General features: G+C 42.4%; 1 protein-coding gene across 2 annotated transcripts in view; it reads right to left on the bottom strand.

The window, feature by feature from the left end:
- Positions 1 to 5,532: 5,532 nt before the first annotated feature.
- The window catches only part of PRRX2 (paired related homeobox 2), a 131,001-nt gene continuing 119,072 nt past the window's right edge, over positions 5,533 to 17,461 (bottom strand). Inside the window, exons 3-4 of one of the 2 annotated variants that reach the window (XM_073600140.1) lie at positions 13,874 to 14,049; positions 5,533 to 12,505 (exon numbers count right to left, since the gene is read on the bottom strand). In XM_073600140.1, the coding sequence (XP_073456241.1) occupies positions 12,355 to 12,505; positions 13,874 to 14,049 (327 nt within the window). In that variant the 3' untranslated portion in view covers positions 5,533 to 12,354. Of the gene's footprint in view, positions 12,506 to 13,231; positions 13,401 to 13,873; positions 14,050 to 17,461 lie in introns of those variants that run through there. The other variant, XM_073600139.1, reaches the window with a different exon arrangement.

The raw sequence follows: 17,461 nt of genomic DNA, 5'->3' as shown, positions 1-17,461 counted from the left end.
GCAAGGCAGTGGTCATCTTGGAGGTGTGTTTGGGATCGTTATCATGTTGGAATACTGCCCTGTGGCCCAGTCTCCAAAGGGAGGGGATCATGCTCTGCTTCAGTATCTCTCAGTACATGTTGGCATTCATGGTTCCCTCAATGAACTGTAGCTCCCCAGTGCCGGCAGCACTCATGCAGCCCCAGACCATGACACTCCCACCACCATGCTTGACTGTAGGCAATACACACTTGCCTTTGTACTCCTCACCTGGTTGCTACCACACACGCTTGACACCATCTGAACCAAATAAGTTTATCTTGGTCTCATCAGACAACAGGACATGGTTCCAGTAATCCATGTCCTTATTATTCTGCTTGTCTTTAGCAAACTGTTTGCAGGCTTTCTTGTGCATCATGTTTAGAAGAGGCTTCCTTCTGGGACGACAGCCATGCAGACCAATTTGATGCAGTGTTTGTCGTATGGTCTGAGCACTGACAGGCTGACCTCCCACCCCTTCAAACCCTGCAGCAATGCTGGCAGCACTCATACTCATTTTTTAGCATTGATCACTGTATTAGTGTCAGTGGTCCCCAAAAAGTGTCAGTTAGTGTCAGAATGTACGCTGCAATATCGCAGTTCTGCTATAAGTCACTGATCGCCGCCATTACTAGTAAAAAAAAAGGCAAATCCACTTTGCACTACAAGTGAAAGGTGCACTTTAAATTGCACTGAAAGTGCACTTGGAAGTGCAGTCGCTGTAAATCTGAGGGGTAGATCTGAAATCAGGGGAAGCTCTGCTGATTTTATTATCCAATCATGTGCAAGCTAAAATGCTGTTTTTTATTTTCCTTGCATGCCCCCCCGAATCTACAGCGACTGCACTTCCAAGTGCACTTTCAGTGCAATTTCAAGTGCGCTTTGCATCAATATACGCCTATTGGGATTTTTTTCTTTACCAAAAATATGTAGCAGAATTTAGATTTTTTACTTTTTTTTATTGGATATGTTTTATAGCAGAAAGTAAAAAAATATTGTTTTTATTTTTGCAAAATTGTCGGTCTTTTTTATTTTAACGCAGAGGTGATCAAATACCACCAAAGAAAAGGACATACATTTTATATGGGTACAGTGTTGCATGACCGCGCAATTTTCAGTTAAAATAATGCAGCGTTGTATAAAAAAAAATAGCCTGATCATGAGGGGGGGGGGGTAAATCTTCTGGAGGTCAAGTGGTTAATGTAGCAACAGAGTTGCTTCATGTCTTTAAAATGTTAATTGTTTTCCTTACACTAGGTGGAGACAAAGTTCTCTTTTTTACACTCCTGTATAGTTGAAGATATTTTTGATCACATTAAAGATGTTTTTCACTTTCATCAACATCCCAACCAATCAGCTGTTTTACAGTTACTTATTTCCGAGTAATAATTATAACTCTTAGACCCCTTTCACACTGGGGCCACGGCGCGTTAGCAGTAAAGCGCCGCTTTAGTTTTAGCGGCGCTTTACCCCGTTTCAGTGACGCTTTTCACCCGCTAACGGGGCGCTTTTAACCCCTCGCTAGCAGCCGAAGAAAGGGTTAAAACCACCCACGTAGCGGTGCTTCCAAAACGCTTTGGAAGCGCTGCCCATGCATTCCAATGGGCAGCGGCGGTTTCCTAAACCGCCCCAAAGATGCTGCTCACAGGAGTTTATATAACGTCCGCCAAGCGCACTGCCACAGTGTGAAAACACTCGGGCTTCCACACTGGGGTGGCATGGGAGGCGTTTTTCACTCGCTATTTTTAGCACTAAAAGGCCTTCAGTGTGAAAGGGGTCTTAAGACTCTCTTCACACTGGTGTGATTTCAGATGTGACTTGAGTCGCAGAGAATAACATGACAATGGAAATTACTTTGTTTTCCATGGTGTCTGTTGCCATCAATGCGACTCAGCACAGTGCGATCATGGAAAAGGTTCCTGTACTACTTTGCTGAGATTCCAGCATGATTTTGGCCCCATAGAATATACAAACCTTATCCAAGTAGCACTATGTAATCGCACTGAAAGCCGGATCAAAATTGAATCACAGCAGTGTGATCCTGGCCTAAAATGTATGTTACTGCAACAAACACTAATGAGCTTGTCAACAACAGTATTTCGGTACATGCAAAGCGAGGTACTGGCCGTGGCCGGAGATATCATGGAGCTTTTTAAATATCTTTGATGTAATCATCCATTCGTCTTGAATAAATAATCGCTTGTTTTAATGTACTTCACCATGGGAGGCAATTTTATTTTATTTCCTATTTGAACCGGAGCCTTGGGTTGGTATATTAACCACTTCAGCCCCAGAAGATTTTACCCCCTTCCTGACCAGAGCACTTTTTGCGATACGGCACTGCGTCGCTTGAACTGACAATTGTGTGGTCATGCAACGTTGCACCCAAACAAAATTGACATTCTTTTTTCCCCCACAAATAGAGCTTTCTTTTGGTGGTATTTGATCACCTCTGCGGTTTTTATTTTTTTGCGCTATAAACAAAAAAAAGAGCGACAATTTTGAAAAAAAAGCAATATTTTTACTTTTTGCTATAATAAATATCCCCCAAAAACATATTTAAAAAAAAATTTTTTCTTCAGTTTAGGCCGATATGTATTCTTCTACATATTTTTGGTAAAAAAAAAAAAAAAATCGCAATAAGCGTATATTGATTTTTTTGCGCAAAAGTTATAGCGTCTACAAAATAGGGGATAGTTTTATGGCATTTTTATTATAATTTTTTTTATTAGTAATGGTGGCGATCTGTGATTTTTATTGTGACTGCGACATTATGGCGGACACATCAGACACTTTTGACACTATTTTGGAACCATTGTCAGTGCTATAAAAATGCACTGATTGCTGTGTAAATGACACTGGCAGTGAAGGGGTTAACCACTAGGGGGCGATCAAGGGGTTAAGTGTGTCCTAGAGGGATGGGCTTCAAGTCACATAGCAGCGATTACCGCTCCCGATTACAGGGAGCAGTGATCTCTGTCAGGTCACTAGGCAGAACAGGGAAATGCCTTGTTTACACTTCCCCGTTCTGAGGCTCCGTGACACGATTGCCAGGAGACTGGCGGACATCGAGTCCGCCGGTCCCGCGGGCATGGTCACGCTGCATGTGGCGGGCGCGCGCGCCTGCTATCCCCGACTCTTATAGGGGACGTACAGGTACGCCCATTTGCCCATCGCTGCCATTACTTCACCATGGGAGGCAACTTTATTTTATTGCTTATGTGAACCGGTGCCTTGGGTTGGTACATTAAGAGAATATTAAGAGAATATAGTCTGGAGATTGGATATCGTTATTCCCTGCATGTGTCCTAGAGGCTGATCATTCACGGCAGAGTCTGTAATTTGGAGCCTGGAAGTTGGATATCGTCACCACTTTGGATCCTAAAGGCTGTTTATTCACTATATAGAGGTGAGAGTTCTGTGAGCATTGAGCAGTTGTGTGAAGGCACAGGATTTATTTTGTGGATGGAAGTTCATTAACAAGGACTTTTTTCATTCACTGACACTAGGACAATTGATTGGGATTCAGTTTATTGAGATCACCATTGCACTTTTTTATTACTTGATTTATTCATTCACAGACATTTGGACATTTGCTTTTGTATCATATATTATTGTTTTATACTTTATATCATATTGTGAGGAACTGCACAGATCACTATTTATTTCAACTGGTACTTCGCTGCCTGTTTCTGGGTTTAGGGCGTGCACAGCCCCGCCTACATCCACTGTGATTGTACACAGCAGGAGTCTGCCAGCAGGCCCTGGCCAATCACAGCCACTCTGTACAGAGAGAACGGTCTCTCCGTATATTATCCCTGCAAGGCAGGGATAAGAAACAAAGAGATCTTTAGTAAAAAGCAGCATGCACTACACACATTAAACATTGTTAGGCACACATTTAACTCCTTGATCACCCTAGATGTTAACCCCTTCCCAGCCAGTGTCATTAGTACAGTAAGGTTAGGTTCACACGTATGCTAATTGGATGCGCTTTAAACAGCATCCAATTCGAATGACATGTGAAAGAACATTTTTATGAGCTTGAAAGAGCTTTTTATTGTGCCTGTTCACCTATGTCCGGTGAAGCTGGAGTGTAGATTCAGTGTGAATTGAAAAAAAGTCCTGACCTGATCCTGATCAAAAACTGACCTGAAACACTGAACAACTACTTTGTCAATTAGCTGTGAAAATGGAGATTCAATTCGCACTGCACTGTGTGAACCCAGCTGGACAGTGTATAGTATTAGAGCTAGTTAGTTAGTTGTCAGTTAGTGTCAGATTTCCTGCCGCACTCATTTCCTAGCACACTCATTATAAGTCACTGATCACCACCATTAGTAGTATAAAAAAATCCACTACATATACCATATTTTGTAGACGCTATAATTTTCATACAAATCAATTAATTTACACTTATTGGGATTTTTTTTTTACCAAAGACAAGTAGCAGAATACAGTTTGGCCAACTTGCAGAAGGCACATGAGATGTGCAACATGCATACTCTATAGTGGAAGGTGAACAGGACTGGAGAGAGAGGACTGAGCAGCGAAGAATCAGCAAAGTTAAGGAACTGGAGCTGGAGAAACTAGCAGAAGTCACACGTGGTGCACAGCATTAGAGCAATATAGCAGGAGGTGAGCGAGGACCGAAGAGAGAGGAGGATCAGAAAAACAGAGGATCAGCAGAGCTGGGGCTACTACTGAGTGGGGGATCAGCAGAGCTGGGAATACTACCAAGTGGGGGATCAGCAGAGCTGGGAATACTACCGAGTGGGGGATCAGCAGAGCTGGGAATACTACCGAGTGGGGGATCAGCAGAGCTGGGAATACTACAGAGTGGGGGATCAGCAGAGCTGGGAATACTACTGAGTAGAAAAAGCATCACAGAAGCATCAAAAACACATCAAAAAAGCATGCTGAAGTGGTAGGCACTTTAATGTATGCTAAAATCGAAGTAACTGTAAACAAGCACTTAGGATGAAGATCCGCTTTATCCCTGAAAATCCTCCTCTCCAGAGAAGCCTACCCTATCCACACCTAACAACTGTATTTTTATTTTCTTCATCAGCTCATCCCCCACAGATATTACCTTTTGTATCACTTGATCCTCACTTCTAGACTGTAAGTTCTAATGAGCAGGGTCCTCTGATTCCTCTTGTATTGAAGTGTATTGTAAGTGTAATGTCTGCCCTCATGTTGTAAAAAAGCTGCGCAAACTGTTGGCGCTATATAAATCTTGTATAATAATAATAATAATGTTACTTCAGTACCATGCGATTTGGTGTTGTGTGTTTTTAAAAAGAAGTGCATGCACTACTTTTACTGCATTCTGGGGCACCGCACAGGAACACAGTGTGCGTTGCTGTGCAATTTAGGTGTGAACCGGCCCTCACATATTATTTAGTTAACATGCGTTCACAGATACTATAGTTCAATACTAACAGACTCATAGCACTGTTTTTTTTAACCTTGTAATCACAGAATTCCCAAATAAAAATACATCTGCCATGATTGTAATGTTTGCATAGTTTATTGATTTGTTACAATGAAAAAAAAAGTATTTTTTTAAGGAAAATACTAAAAAGACATTGTAAAAAATGGACGATAATGACATAAAGCATGTTTGTAATTCGATGTATAATTAACGACATTAGGTGCCTGATCCAACTCGTAAGATTACATATATCAGCTTATTTTGTAAGGCAAAGTACAATCTGCAAAGTGCTGTAACCTTTTGCAACCCAGCAGAATTGATCTTTCACTGGTAAGCTGAGATCTGATTGGTTGCTGTGGGTTGCTGCATTTTGTACATTATTGCTGCTCTTTGCTTTGTTTAAAGAGACTCTACCACCAGACCATTCATCTCAACATGCATATTTAATGCATGGTATTTACCTGTAAATGCCACCCTTGTGTAGACATCTAAAAGCCATGAGATTGCTGCTGGGTGATGCCATCTTGGGTGAGAAGTCAGCAGCCCCAGCAGACTCATAGCTATCACTCAAGTGACACTCTCTAAAAGCAGCTACTTATGCTTACTATTAGATCACCACTTCTGGGTCTGAGTGGCAGCCGGGTTCTTCATAGAGGCAAAAGCACTGATTGGTTGTTTCTGTTGGAACAGCCAGTCGGTGCTTCTGTCTGCACTTGAGGCAGGGTTCACACTATTGCGAATTGTATGTGGCTTTCCCCGCATCCAATTCGCATGTCAAGAACCCCAGATTGGCTCTCAATGGAGCCAGTTTACACCGCTCCGGGAAGGCTGCGGAGCAAATTGCACAGGAGTTCTGTGCGCCTTCTGTTCCGTTTCAGGTCCGAATTCAGCCAAAAATTCGGCCCGAAATCAGACCCGAAACAGTAAAGAGGGACGCACCGGATCCCTGCTGTGAGCCACTCAGCACAGTGATGTGAACCCACCCTAAATCCATCAGTCAAAAGAATCCAAAAAATAGTGACCCACCAGTACTCAAAAGAAGTTGGAAGCACCTAATAGACAAAAATTCATGAACATTCAGGTGAGCCTAGTGTTAGCTTTGGTTAGGGGCCAACAGAGGGTAAGGGCATACCTATAGAGTAAGGAAATAGTGTGCAGCACAAGGTGCATGGGAGGACCTTCAGTTTAATGGAAACCCAATAAATGGACAGCACAGCATGAATCTTGTGATACAACCTAAATGGGTATGGGGGGAAAGTCATGGCTTCTTTCCCTTATAACAATACATCAGCAAACTACTGGCAAGACTAAATATGGTTGGGGCGCCGATGTGCAAATGTTGACTTTCAGAAAAAGTGTGCACCATAAGATGTACAAGAGGACCTTCAGTTTACTGAAAACTACAGTATGAGCCTTGCGATACAACCCGGATGGGTATTTGGAAGAAAGTCATGCCTTCTTTCCTATCTAATGACGCCTCAGCAACCTATTGACAGATTCAAATTTGGTTTGGTTGGTATTGACTTTCACAAAGTCAATATTTGCATAGGATATTTGGGGTGTTCTGCCTGTGCGTTGAAGAGGCTTCCAGGAGAATGCTCACACACTTTGAATAATAAACAGGTTCAGTTTTCTGAGCCATCTTGTTCTGCTTGGGCCTGATCCATGTCTGTACGTTGGAATTTGCGTGCAGGCACTAACTGGCTGTTTTGATAGAGGCAGTTAGGCTATTCCTCCACTAGAACACATATTTCAGCAGCAGCTCAGACCCTGAAATAGTGTTATTTCTGTAAGATAAAAATTCCAGAAAGGTATTTTTGCAGCTTCCAGTGAGCTTCTCACTAGGTTGGATACCAGGGGGAAGGGAAATCAATATAGCTGTAGGGACCGACTTTACATGCATACTACATAACAGCTCAGTTTTGATCTCAAGTACAGGTTTACTTTGAAGCAGTCGGAATACTAATTAAAATGTTGAGTTGCTTGGTTTATAGCCACACACAGAATTTAATTAGTCAGGTCAACCTATGTTACCAACAGCCATGTAATAAGAATGCCATGCCTGTTACATTTAATAAACAAAGTTGCGCACAAAATACTAAACTAGTAACACTTGTCAGGCAACAATGCAACTGTGCTTAAAGTGTATCTAAAATCAAAACTTTTTGGGAGGATAACGAAGGATGATCATGCTCTTTGAGTTCATCCTAGTAATCATTCTCATCAGAAAAGTATAATGTGATGGGAAATCCAAAATTTTGAGTTGCTATCAGATCAGGAGAAGATGGGAGATCTTCATATAGGAAAGTCTCTTCTCAGAGGGCATTTTCCTCAATTTGAATACATTTCCTCTAGCTTCATGTTGCACCCATAGGCCAGTAGGTGAAGGGAAGTCTTTCCAAAGTGATTAAACACAAAACATTTTTTTTATTTGTTTATTTTTATTCTCTTTAGGTCCGAAGGTCCAAAAAATTCACCTTTGTTTAGCAGTTTATAATCCATATGCAACCAGATTTTCTGACTCGTTCACAGAGTCCCTAGATGGCAAGTGGTGAGGTGGGGCATACCTGGCCTATGTATTCACCTTACTCAGATTACTAGCAATAAAAAGATGTCAAAAGCAGAGAGGCCTTGTTCTTCATTGGACCTTGTCTCTGATACTTCATGGCAGAGCTAGGAGCTTTAGATCCCCTGGGATGGCATTCTTGCAATGGCCTGGAGTTGATTGGCATGGGATTTTGAGCTCCCAGCGCTTGCAGAAGGCATGATAAAATCACCCAGAGGTTGGGTCAAGGTAAGCATATATTTTTTTCCTGGTGAATGATTTGATAAAAATGGCTTTTTAAAGCTATTTGTGTCGAGGGACAGGGGCCTGGCCAAAAAATGGACCCTAAGTTTAACATGAAAGGTCCTCTTTAAACCAGCAACTGCGAGTAAACTGGTGAAACGTATCCATCAAAAATTATAGAGCATGACAAGTCTCTCAAAGCCTTCTTCCTGACTAAACACTAGATTGTACCGCTAACTTATACGTATGTGTGTATTGTGAGAACAGAGCAAATTTTAAGGGTATGTCAGGAGCATATGCGCTCCTGCTCCATCATTGCTGCTGGTTCCAGCATCCTGGTTTTGGCTATGGCATTCTCCTTGTCTGTTTGTCCACCAGCAATGTGGTTAATTGTGGCCAGACACTGGGTGGAGACCAGATCTGATATAAGTCAGCCAAACTGTCAGTCTCATGCTTGTGATATTGCATTTGTAACACGTTGTCCAAGCGCCATGTCTGTCTGCTTTGCTAGATTTGATTTCCCTGTGTATTACCTTGGACTGGATAATGACAATTCTCTGAACTCTGCCTGCCTTTTACCTGGACTGTCGTTGAACCACTCTGCCTGTCTGCCAACAGCAAGTACCTGTTTGCTTTGCTCAGTTCGTGGCTGCCCTGGCTTGGTGGCCAGGCACTATAGGATTGTGTATAAGTCCTGGGGGTAACTGGGTACCTGTAGGCCTGCTTGCCTTATGGGAAAAGGGGCCGCTATGGGTGAAGAACAAAGAAGCTAGCTATAGCGTCTGACTCTCTGCGTTTAGGGTAGGTGTGACAGGGTACAAAAAACATTTCCATTTATTGTTTAAAGAATATGCTCTGTAAACACGATGGACTATAGTATGTCAAAACACTAAGTTGTACCGCTAACCTATACGTATGTGTGTATTGTGAGAACAAAGCAAATTTTAAGGGTATGTCAGGAGCATATGCGCTCCTGCTCCATCATTGCTGCTGGTTCCAGCATCCTGGTTTTGGCTATGGCATTCTCCTTGTCTGTTTGTCCACCAGCAATGTGGTTAATTGTGGCCAGACACTGGGTGGAGGCCAGATCTGATATAAGTCAGCCAAACTGTCAGTCTCATGCTTGTGATATTGCATTTGTAACACGTTGTCCAAGCGCCATGTCTGTCTGCTTTGCTAGATTTGATTTCCCTGTGTATTATCTTGGACTGGATAATGACAATTCTCTGAACTCTGCCTGCCTTTTACCTGGACTGTCGTTGAACCACTCTGCCTGTCTGCCAACAGCAAGTACCTGTTTGCTTTGCTCAGTTCGTGGCTGCCCTGGCTTGGTGGCCAGGCACTATAGGATTGTGTATAAGTCCTGGGGGTAACTGGGTACCTGTAGGCCTGCTTGCCTTATGGGAAAAGGGGCCGCTATGGGTGAAGAACAAAGAAGCTAGCTATAGCGTCTGACTCTCTGCGTTTAGGGTAGGTGTGACAGGGTACAAAAAACATTTCCATTTATTGTTTAAAGAATATGCTCTGTAAACACGATGGACTATAGTATGTCAAAACACTAAGTTGTACCGCTAACCTATACGTATGTGTGTATTGTGAGAACAAAGCAAATTTTAAGGGTATGTCGGGAGCATATGCACTCCTGCTCCGTCATAGCTGCTGGGTCTAGAATCCTGGTTTTGGCTATGGCATTCCCCCTTGTCTGTCTGTTCACCTGCAAGGTGATTATGGCCAGACTCTGGGTGGAGACCAGATCTGTTTTAGGTTAGCCAAACGTTCAGCCGCATGCTTGAGATATTGCATGTTATCCAAGCCCCGGTTTGTCTGCTCTGCTAGGTTGGATTTCCCTGTGTATGACTTCGGACCGGATAATGACTATTCTCTGAACACTGCCTGCCTTTTAGTTGGACTGACATTGAACCACTCTGCCTGTCTGCCAACTGCAAGTACCTGTTTGCTTTGCTCAGTTCGTGCCTGCCCCGGCATTGTGTATAAGTCCTGGGGGCAACCGAGTATCGGTAGACCTGCTTGCCTTATGAGAAAGGGGGCTGCAGGAACACAGTAGCCAGCTATAGTGTCTGACCACCTGCGTTTGGGGCAAGTGTAGCAGGGTAAAAAAATTCTATTTTTTAAAATGTATGCTCTGTGGACAAGATAGAATATAGTATGTTGGTTTTTAAAACGGACAATCTTGAAATGACATAACAGACCTCTCTAGAACTATAGCCTCTGACACTCAAACACCACCCCATCCACGAGGGCCATAGCCATGAAAAGGCTTCTCAAATACTGTAGAAATCCTATTCATTCCTATGTGACTAGTTCACATCTCTGCAGTGCAGTTTGGTACGTTTTTAAATGTTTTTATATTTTTGTGCATTTATTTGTGTTAAGCGGGTCTAGCGGAATGAATGGTGAATACATTAAATGCATGCTTACAAAATAGAGACAGGAAAAAGCACAGGCTTTTTGTAGGGTGACCAATTAAATTGCAGCTGTCATTTTCTAGTATAGGTTACAAAATGAAATCTGAAATTTGACTAGTCGCTGTGAATAGAACGCTTTTCTGTCTGACTGTTATTACAATTCTGTCCTTTTACTGTTTTGCTAGTCCAAACCTATAGTGGCCCATCACATGTTAGTTTAATTTTCCAACCCATATTACAAAAAAAACGACATAGGAAACAAGAAGTTTATAGTTTATAGTTATAATGGAGATACTTTGGCTCAAGTTCAGGTGAAACAAGTTAGTTTCCAACAATTCTTTGGGACACAAACTCTGGAGTTAAATTTGGTTATCATGTAATACAATTTGTAAATCAAGGGTTTAGGTTTTTGTTCACAATGTCTGCTGGTTGTCTTTTTTTTAGTTACAGTACCTCCTGTTGCTGCATAGAACAGTTGAGAGCTGTCCAAAAAGATTAGAGGATGACCATAGTCTTTATACCTATCACTAAAGTTTTGTCTACAGTGATCTTCAGTCAAGCTGTTATGTTCCCTCTCACCCTTCCGGTGTCGTGGCAGCCCTACTTGGGGGTATTGTCATCTATTTTTGTGGGTAAACCATGTCTGAGTCAGTAATCAGGTGGACTACTGTAGTACAACTATATTTTTTTGATTGTCTCTTTCAAAGGTTAAAATTGAATTTAAATCATTTTAACGCATTCCCAACAAGGGGCCAGAGCCATGTTTTGCCACATCTATGGTGGCATGTGTCTTATTATTGTCTATTATGGTTTATATTTAATGGTGTTGGGTCGGTGTATCATGGGGTTCTACATTCCTATGTGTAAGAAGAAAGCAACATTGGTCAGCGACCCATTTATCGTTGCGTCTGACTGTTTTGCCTTGTTAACGGTAACCAATCAGATTTCGACTATCCATCCTAATTTTGATATGTGAAAGATTAGACAGTACACATTTTCTTTTTACTAAAACATCTTTTTCAACACACTACAATAAACAGGACATAGGTGATATAATAAGGGTATCATGGAATTGTGGTCATTTTTGTGACATCACGGTCAAAGTACCAAAGGACAAGGAAAAGTACAGATCTAGCCATGGGCCCAGTCTAACACTGCCTCAAGATCAGGATGAATGGCATAAAAGGACATATATACAAGGCACGTTATGTATCTACATATATACAGCGCGTACCAAAAAAGGACACAGGGGAGGCCTAGACAATAGAAATGGTGAGGAGGGCATACAAGGAATGATAGGACAACATGGAGCAAATTATTGATTATTGGTGTGAAATTCTAGCTATGAAATATCTACAGTCACAAACAAATGTTTTTGTACGGATCGAGAGTCCTGTCCAAGATGTTTGGACCTTGGCTGTTGCCCAACTCACACGTATCTTTTCATGCAATATGGCTTATTGGCGGTGGGGAGGCCATATTGCGGCCGCATGATCTGGAGACTGGACCCCGATCTGATTGTCGGATACATCACAGCGTCTTCTTGCAGTATCAGGAGCTTTAAAATGGAACCACAGTCTTAACAATTTTTTTTGTTGCTGGTGGCCATAGGCTCAACTGTGGCGTGTCCAGCACACCCCTCGCCTCGTGGCTTGGAAATAGTCTCCCATCTATCCTGCCAGGCTTCAGTTAACAGTGGAAACCTGGCTGTGGTGCAGACTGAACTCCTTGGCTTTAAGGCGAAGGCTGGCGATGCTGTCGGCCATGTTGACTCCCTGGGTGGGCAGTGTGGTTGGTGCAGAGGTGGTGTTTGGATTGTAAGGCGGCAAAGCGGCACTGTAGGAATGAACAAAGAGGACACAGTTTAGTCAGGAATGTGAAATACAAAATCCCTTTTAAAAGAAATTTGCTGGGAAAAATATAGAGGATGCCATTGCTGATCTCTTCTAGTTACTTGGCAGTTACACTGAACCAGCGGCTTTAGTACTTTCTGAGCTGCTGACCAAGTATGCAGATCAGAAGTTCTGGCTACAATTGCTCCATGCTTGCTCCAGGTCATTCACTCAGAAAGTAATCAATCCAGGGACAGCAGCCAATAAATTAGAATTTCCAATAGGATAGCACCAATGACACCCAATAGAGATATGCCTGTAAAAAAGGCTGTAAATATTTAATGCCAATCATAGGTGTGCGCAGCCTATTGCATTAGGTGTGCACCTCAAAGCTCCATGTGACATATTTACCGGCCTCTTCCCAGCTCTCCATCCTGAAACAATGGGGTGGGGGGAGCAAGGGAGCTCACAGGGGGACCCGGGCAGCAGAAGGGAAGGAGGGGTGGCATATATTGGTACCAATCCCCTGTATTTTCCCCCTGTGGCAGCTGAATGTCGGAGAGAGAGGAGGAGAAGCCTACTTTCAGCTGCTGCAGGAGGAAAATGCAGATCAGTTCCACAAAATTCCACCCCTGCCGCCCCTCCTGTCCAGGTTCTGGGGGTCAGCAAGGAAGGATTGCAGTTTACCTGTCACCTGCCCTCGATCACTGGGGAGATCGCGATTGAAGGGTTGCCAACCCCAGGATTAGGGTGTGCCCAGGCACACTTGGCACACCTCTTGCACACGCCTATGATGCCAATCTCCCTGCAATGCTCGGTGGTTCCTCGTTTCGACCTCCACGTCACAACTGTATTGTGTACTGCATCCTGTAGTGATGTAGGGGTCAGCAGAAAGAGTCCTGCTGGGGAAACAGGAGATCTCCTTCAAATATACCAACAACTAGGTTTCTGACCAATTTAAAGGAGTGTACATAAGGTATACAATTGTAATGTGTGTGGCCAGCTGTGTTTCATATTAGAAGTGTCTAGGCAAGTCCACCAACTGTATTAAAAACTGCTCTGGTACATGATATTTGGAGAAAATGCTTGAATCTGGTTAATTGCTGGTTGGCAATAAATTGCGTTAACCTATTTTAGTTCATATTTTAAATGTAACCCATTGCAGTTCATTACAGATATACTTTTTTTTTTAACCATAATCCATTCTGGATTGTTCAATAGACAGTGAAAACAGCAAAATGCACAACAACAACTGATTGAAACCTAGATCATAGATAAGTACAGTGGCATCTGTGTATTTCACTGCTCTGTGATTTATTTTTTTCTTTTTTTTTTTCTTTTACATGAACCAGAAAGTGCAATCTTATGTCACCTGTAGCTGTTAGAATTCCAGGACAGAAATTCTGGGGCCAGACTGGTTGGTCGAGGGGTGATCTGCTGCTCTACAAGGGGGTCTTGGCTGTACGATTTTAGCAGAGAAGACGATCGGCTGGCCAGCATGGCCCGCTCATTCCTTCTGAACTTGGCTCGCCTGTTCTGAAACCAGACCTAAAAAAGGACAAACTGTTAGAAGGTGTTTTTTAGATCTTCTACTATGCAACATGTAAATATACACTGAACTCAAGGCTACACTTTGAGCAACATTATCCACGTAATGGCTCAGGAGCCACATGCTACCTCTGATATGCATCCCAGTAACTCAGATGAGTTAAAGGCTGAGAATCTCTGAACTAGAGACTAATGTGCATAACCTATAACACTAGGAAAAGTCAACCTAACATCATCCAAGCTGTTCTTTTCGAACTGCGGAGAGGTTACTGCAGATATATTAGTGGATGACATGGGTTTTTGTATATTCAATTAAGAGGGCTGGTGGTAGACCTCGGAGGGCTTCAAGGGCAATGAAGACCCCTAATGCAATATATAAGACATGGCTCTAAGTGTCAATCCGAACACACGATTAGTACTCATCTTTCTCAGCCCCTATAATTCCTCTTGCAGCTAACATGTCCACCCCATTATTTCCTGTGCATAAAACTCACAACTCCTATATCCCCTTCTTCACTTTGCACGGTAGGTTTCTTCTCCTCCAGGCAAAGTAATTTAGGTGCACACTTGCTCTAGGGCAGTGGTCTTCAAACTGCGGCCCTTTGCTTGCCTTTTAACTGGCCATTGGGGTACTTTTTCTTTCACTGATACAAGACACCATTCCTCCCACTGAAACCAACAATGGGGCAATATTGTTGCTACTAACAAACAATGGGGCACTATGCCTACCATTGATGCCAACAATGGGCCACTCCTCCTCCCACTGACACCAGCGTTGGGGCACTCTTCATCCTCCTAATGCCAACCATGCATTGTTTATTACATGGACGCCGGGACAATATCTGCTCCCAATGGACACAGTCTGGCCTGCCTAAAGGCTGGAGGACAGCAAACTGGCCCTTTGGTTAGAAAGCATGGAGACCCCTGCTCTAGGGTAATAGGAACATTGGGGGTGTTTGGATATGACTAGGTAGGCACAACAGGCTTGCATAGGTTAGCCTAGTTGCAACAGCAATCGCCACTATCCCCATTCCAAATCCACTGAAGCAAACTATATAGGGGCTACCTGTATTGTCCTTCAATTGGCGTCATTAATTAGGACATCAGCTGTGCTTACAACTTCTCCTCAAACATAGTAAAACTTTTTCCAGCTTTATTGGATCCTTGTACTAATAAATATATATAAATAAATATATATATATATATATATATATATATATATATATATATATATATATATATATATATATATTGTGTATGTATATATGTGTTACAAATGCCCATTTCTATATAAACTGCTGCACTCATCTTTTGACCAGAAAATAGTCTTATTCATTACTGCACTAAGCAACTTAACTCATAAATTCTGCCCCTAGTAGCTTGATGCTGAAGACCACTCTGCTCTTGATATGCATTGTTCTATCTAGAAGTTGAGCTTTCTGAATGCATGAGACAAATCACCACATGAAGATGTAATAGGGTGAGAAACTGGGCATGCATCTTCTGCACAGTTTAAAGCCTAAGTGCAACCCTAATCACAAACCGAAACATTAACACAAGGGACATACAGTCAGTAGGATGTGTCCCTTGTGCTGATTCCTCTTCTGTTAGGGAAAATCTTCCTCTGTCCTGCCCTAGCCCAGCCATGCTGCTGTAATCTTCTGGTGTGGCGGGGTTTAATACAAGCAACAGGCTATCCCATGCTGTCATTGAAAGCCTGAGTATGCCATCACCTTCCACCCTACTGCTCCATTCATAGAAGCCATACAACAGTTTCTGTGAATGAAACAGGATCTCAGAATGGACATGACAGACCTATCAATCATCCACCCATCTGCCATGCTTGGATTGTTTTAGTTTTATAGAAGCTTTAGTACAGCTTTTATGAATAGAGAAGCTGGGCAGATAAGGTGGGCATGTATTACCCCCCCCCCCCCCAGTTCACCAGAAGATTACGGCAACTGGGTGCGGAGTTGGGGAGGAGGGTTTTCCCTAACAGTCAGTAGGATTTGTTCCTTGCGCCAATTCATCTTCTAAGTTTATGTCCCTTGTGCTGATTTTTCTGTTCTTGGCTATACTTGGGCTTTAACTGTCACACCCCAGTTCTAGGAGGTAAATGAACCCAATGTTTGCAAGAGCAATGAGGATAATCAAATGAAACAACCACTGATAAGAGAAGGACCACTCCAACAGGGACAAGACTTTTTTTTTATAGAAGTCCCTCTTGGCTTGATGTATTAAATTGTATTAGGAGAGGTATGGACTCCATAAAAAGAAATATAATTTTGCCCCTGTACAAATCATTAGTAAGACCTCATCTGGAATGTTTTGGGCACCAGTTCTCAAAAAGGATATTGGGGAACTGGAGAAAGTGCAGAGAAGGGCAACCAAACTGATAAGAGGCATGGAGGAGCTCAGCTATGAGGCAAGATTGGAGGAACTGAATTCTCTTGAAGAGGAGATTAAGGGGGATATGATCAACATGTACAAATACATAAGTGATCCATATAGTGAACCTGATGTTGAGTTATTCACTTTAAGGTCATCACAGAGGACAAGGCGGCACACTTTGTCTAGAGGAAAAGAGATTTAATCTCCAAATACGCAAAGGTTTCTTCACAGTAAGAGCTGTGAAAATGTAGAATAGACTCCCTCCAGAGGTGGTTCTGGGTAGCTCAGTAGATTGCTTTAACCACTTTAGCCCCGGAAGATTTGGCTGTTCAATGACCAGGCCATTTTTTACGATACGGCACTGTCGCTTTAACTGACAATTGCGCGGTTGCGCGACGCTTTACCCAAACAAAATTGATGTCCTTTTTTCCCCACAAATAAAGCTTTCTTTTGGTGGTATTTGTTCACCTGTGGGGTTTTTATTTTTTGCACTATAAATAGAAGAGCAACAATTTTGAAAAAAAGCACTATCTTTTACTTTTTGCTATAATAAATATCCCAAATTTTTTCAAAACAAAACTTTTTTTCCTCAGTTTAGGCCGATATGTATTCTTCTACATATTTTTGGTAAAAAAAAATCATAATAGGCGTATATTGATTGGTTTGCGCAAAAGTTATAGCGTCTACAAAATGCGGGATAGATTTACGGCATTTTTATTATTATTATTTTTTTTTATTAGTAATGGTGGCGATCAGCACTTTTTATCGGGATTGCGATATTGCTGCAGACAAATCGGACACTGTTGACACATTTTTGGGACAAGTGATATTTATACAGCGATCAGTGCTAAAAAAAATGCACCGATTACTGTATAAATGACACTGGCAGGGAAGGGGTTAACAGGGGTTAACAGGGGGAATCAAGGGGTTAACTGTGTTCCCTCACTGTGTTCTAACTGTAGGGGGGGATGGGACTGACTAGGGCAAGAGAGAGATCGGTGTTCATACTTAGTTATGAACA

Source organism: Aquarana catesbeiana, linkage group LG09 (genome assembly GCF_042186555.1).
Source record: "Aquarana catesbeiana isolate 2022-GZ linkage group LG09, ASM4218655v1, whole genome shotgun sequence".
NCBI classification, from domain to species: domain Eukaryota; kingdom Metazoa; phylum Chordata; class Amphibia; order Anura; family Ranidae; genus Aquarana; species Aquarana catesbeiana.
Note: the sequence above shows the minus strand (reverse complement) of the source record. Positions and strands in the feature narration are given on the sequence as shown.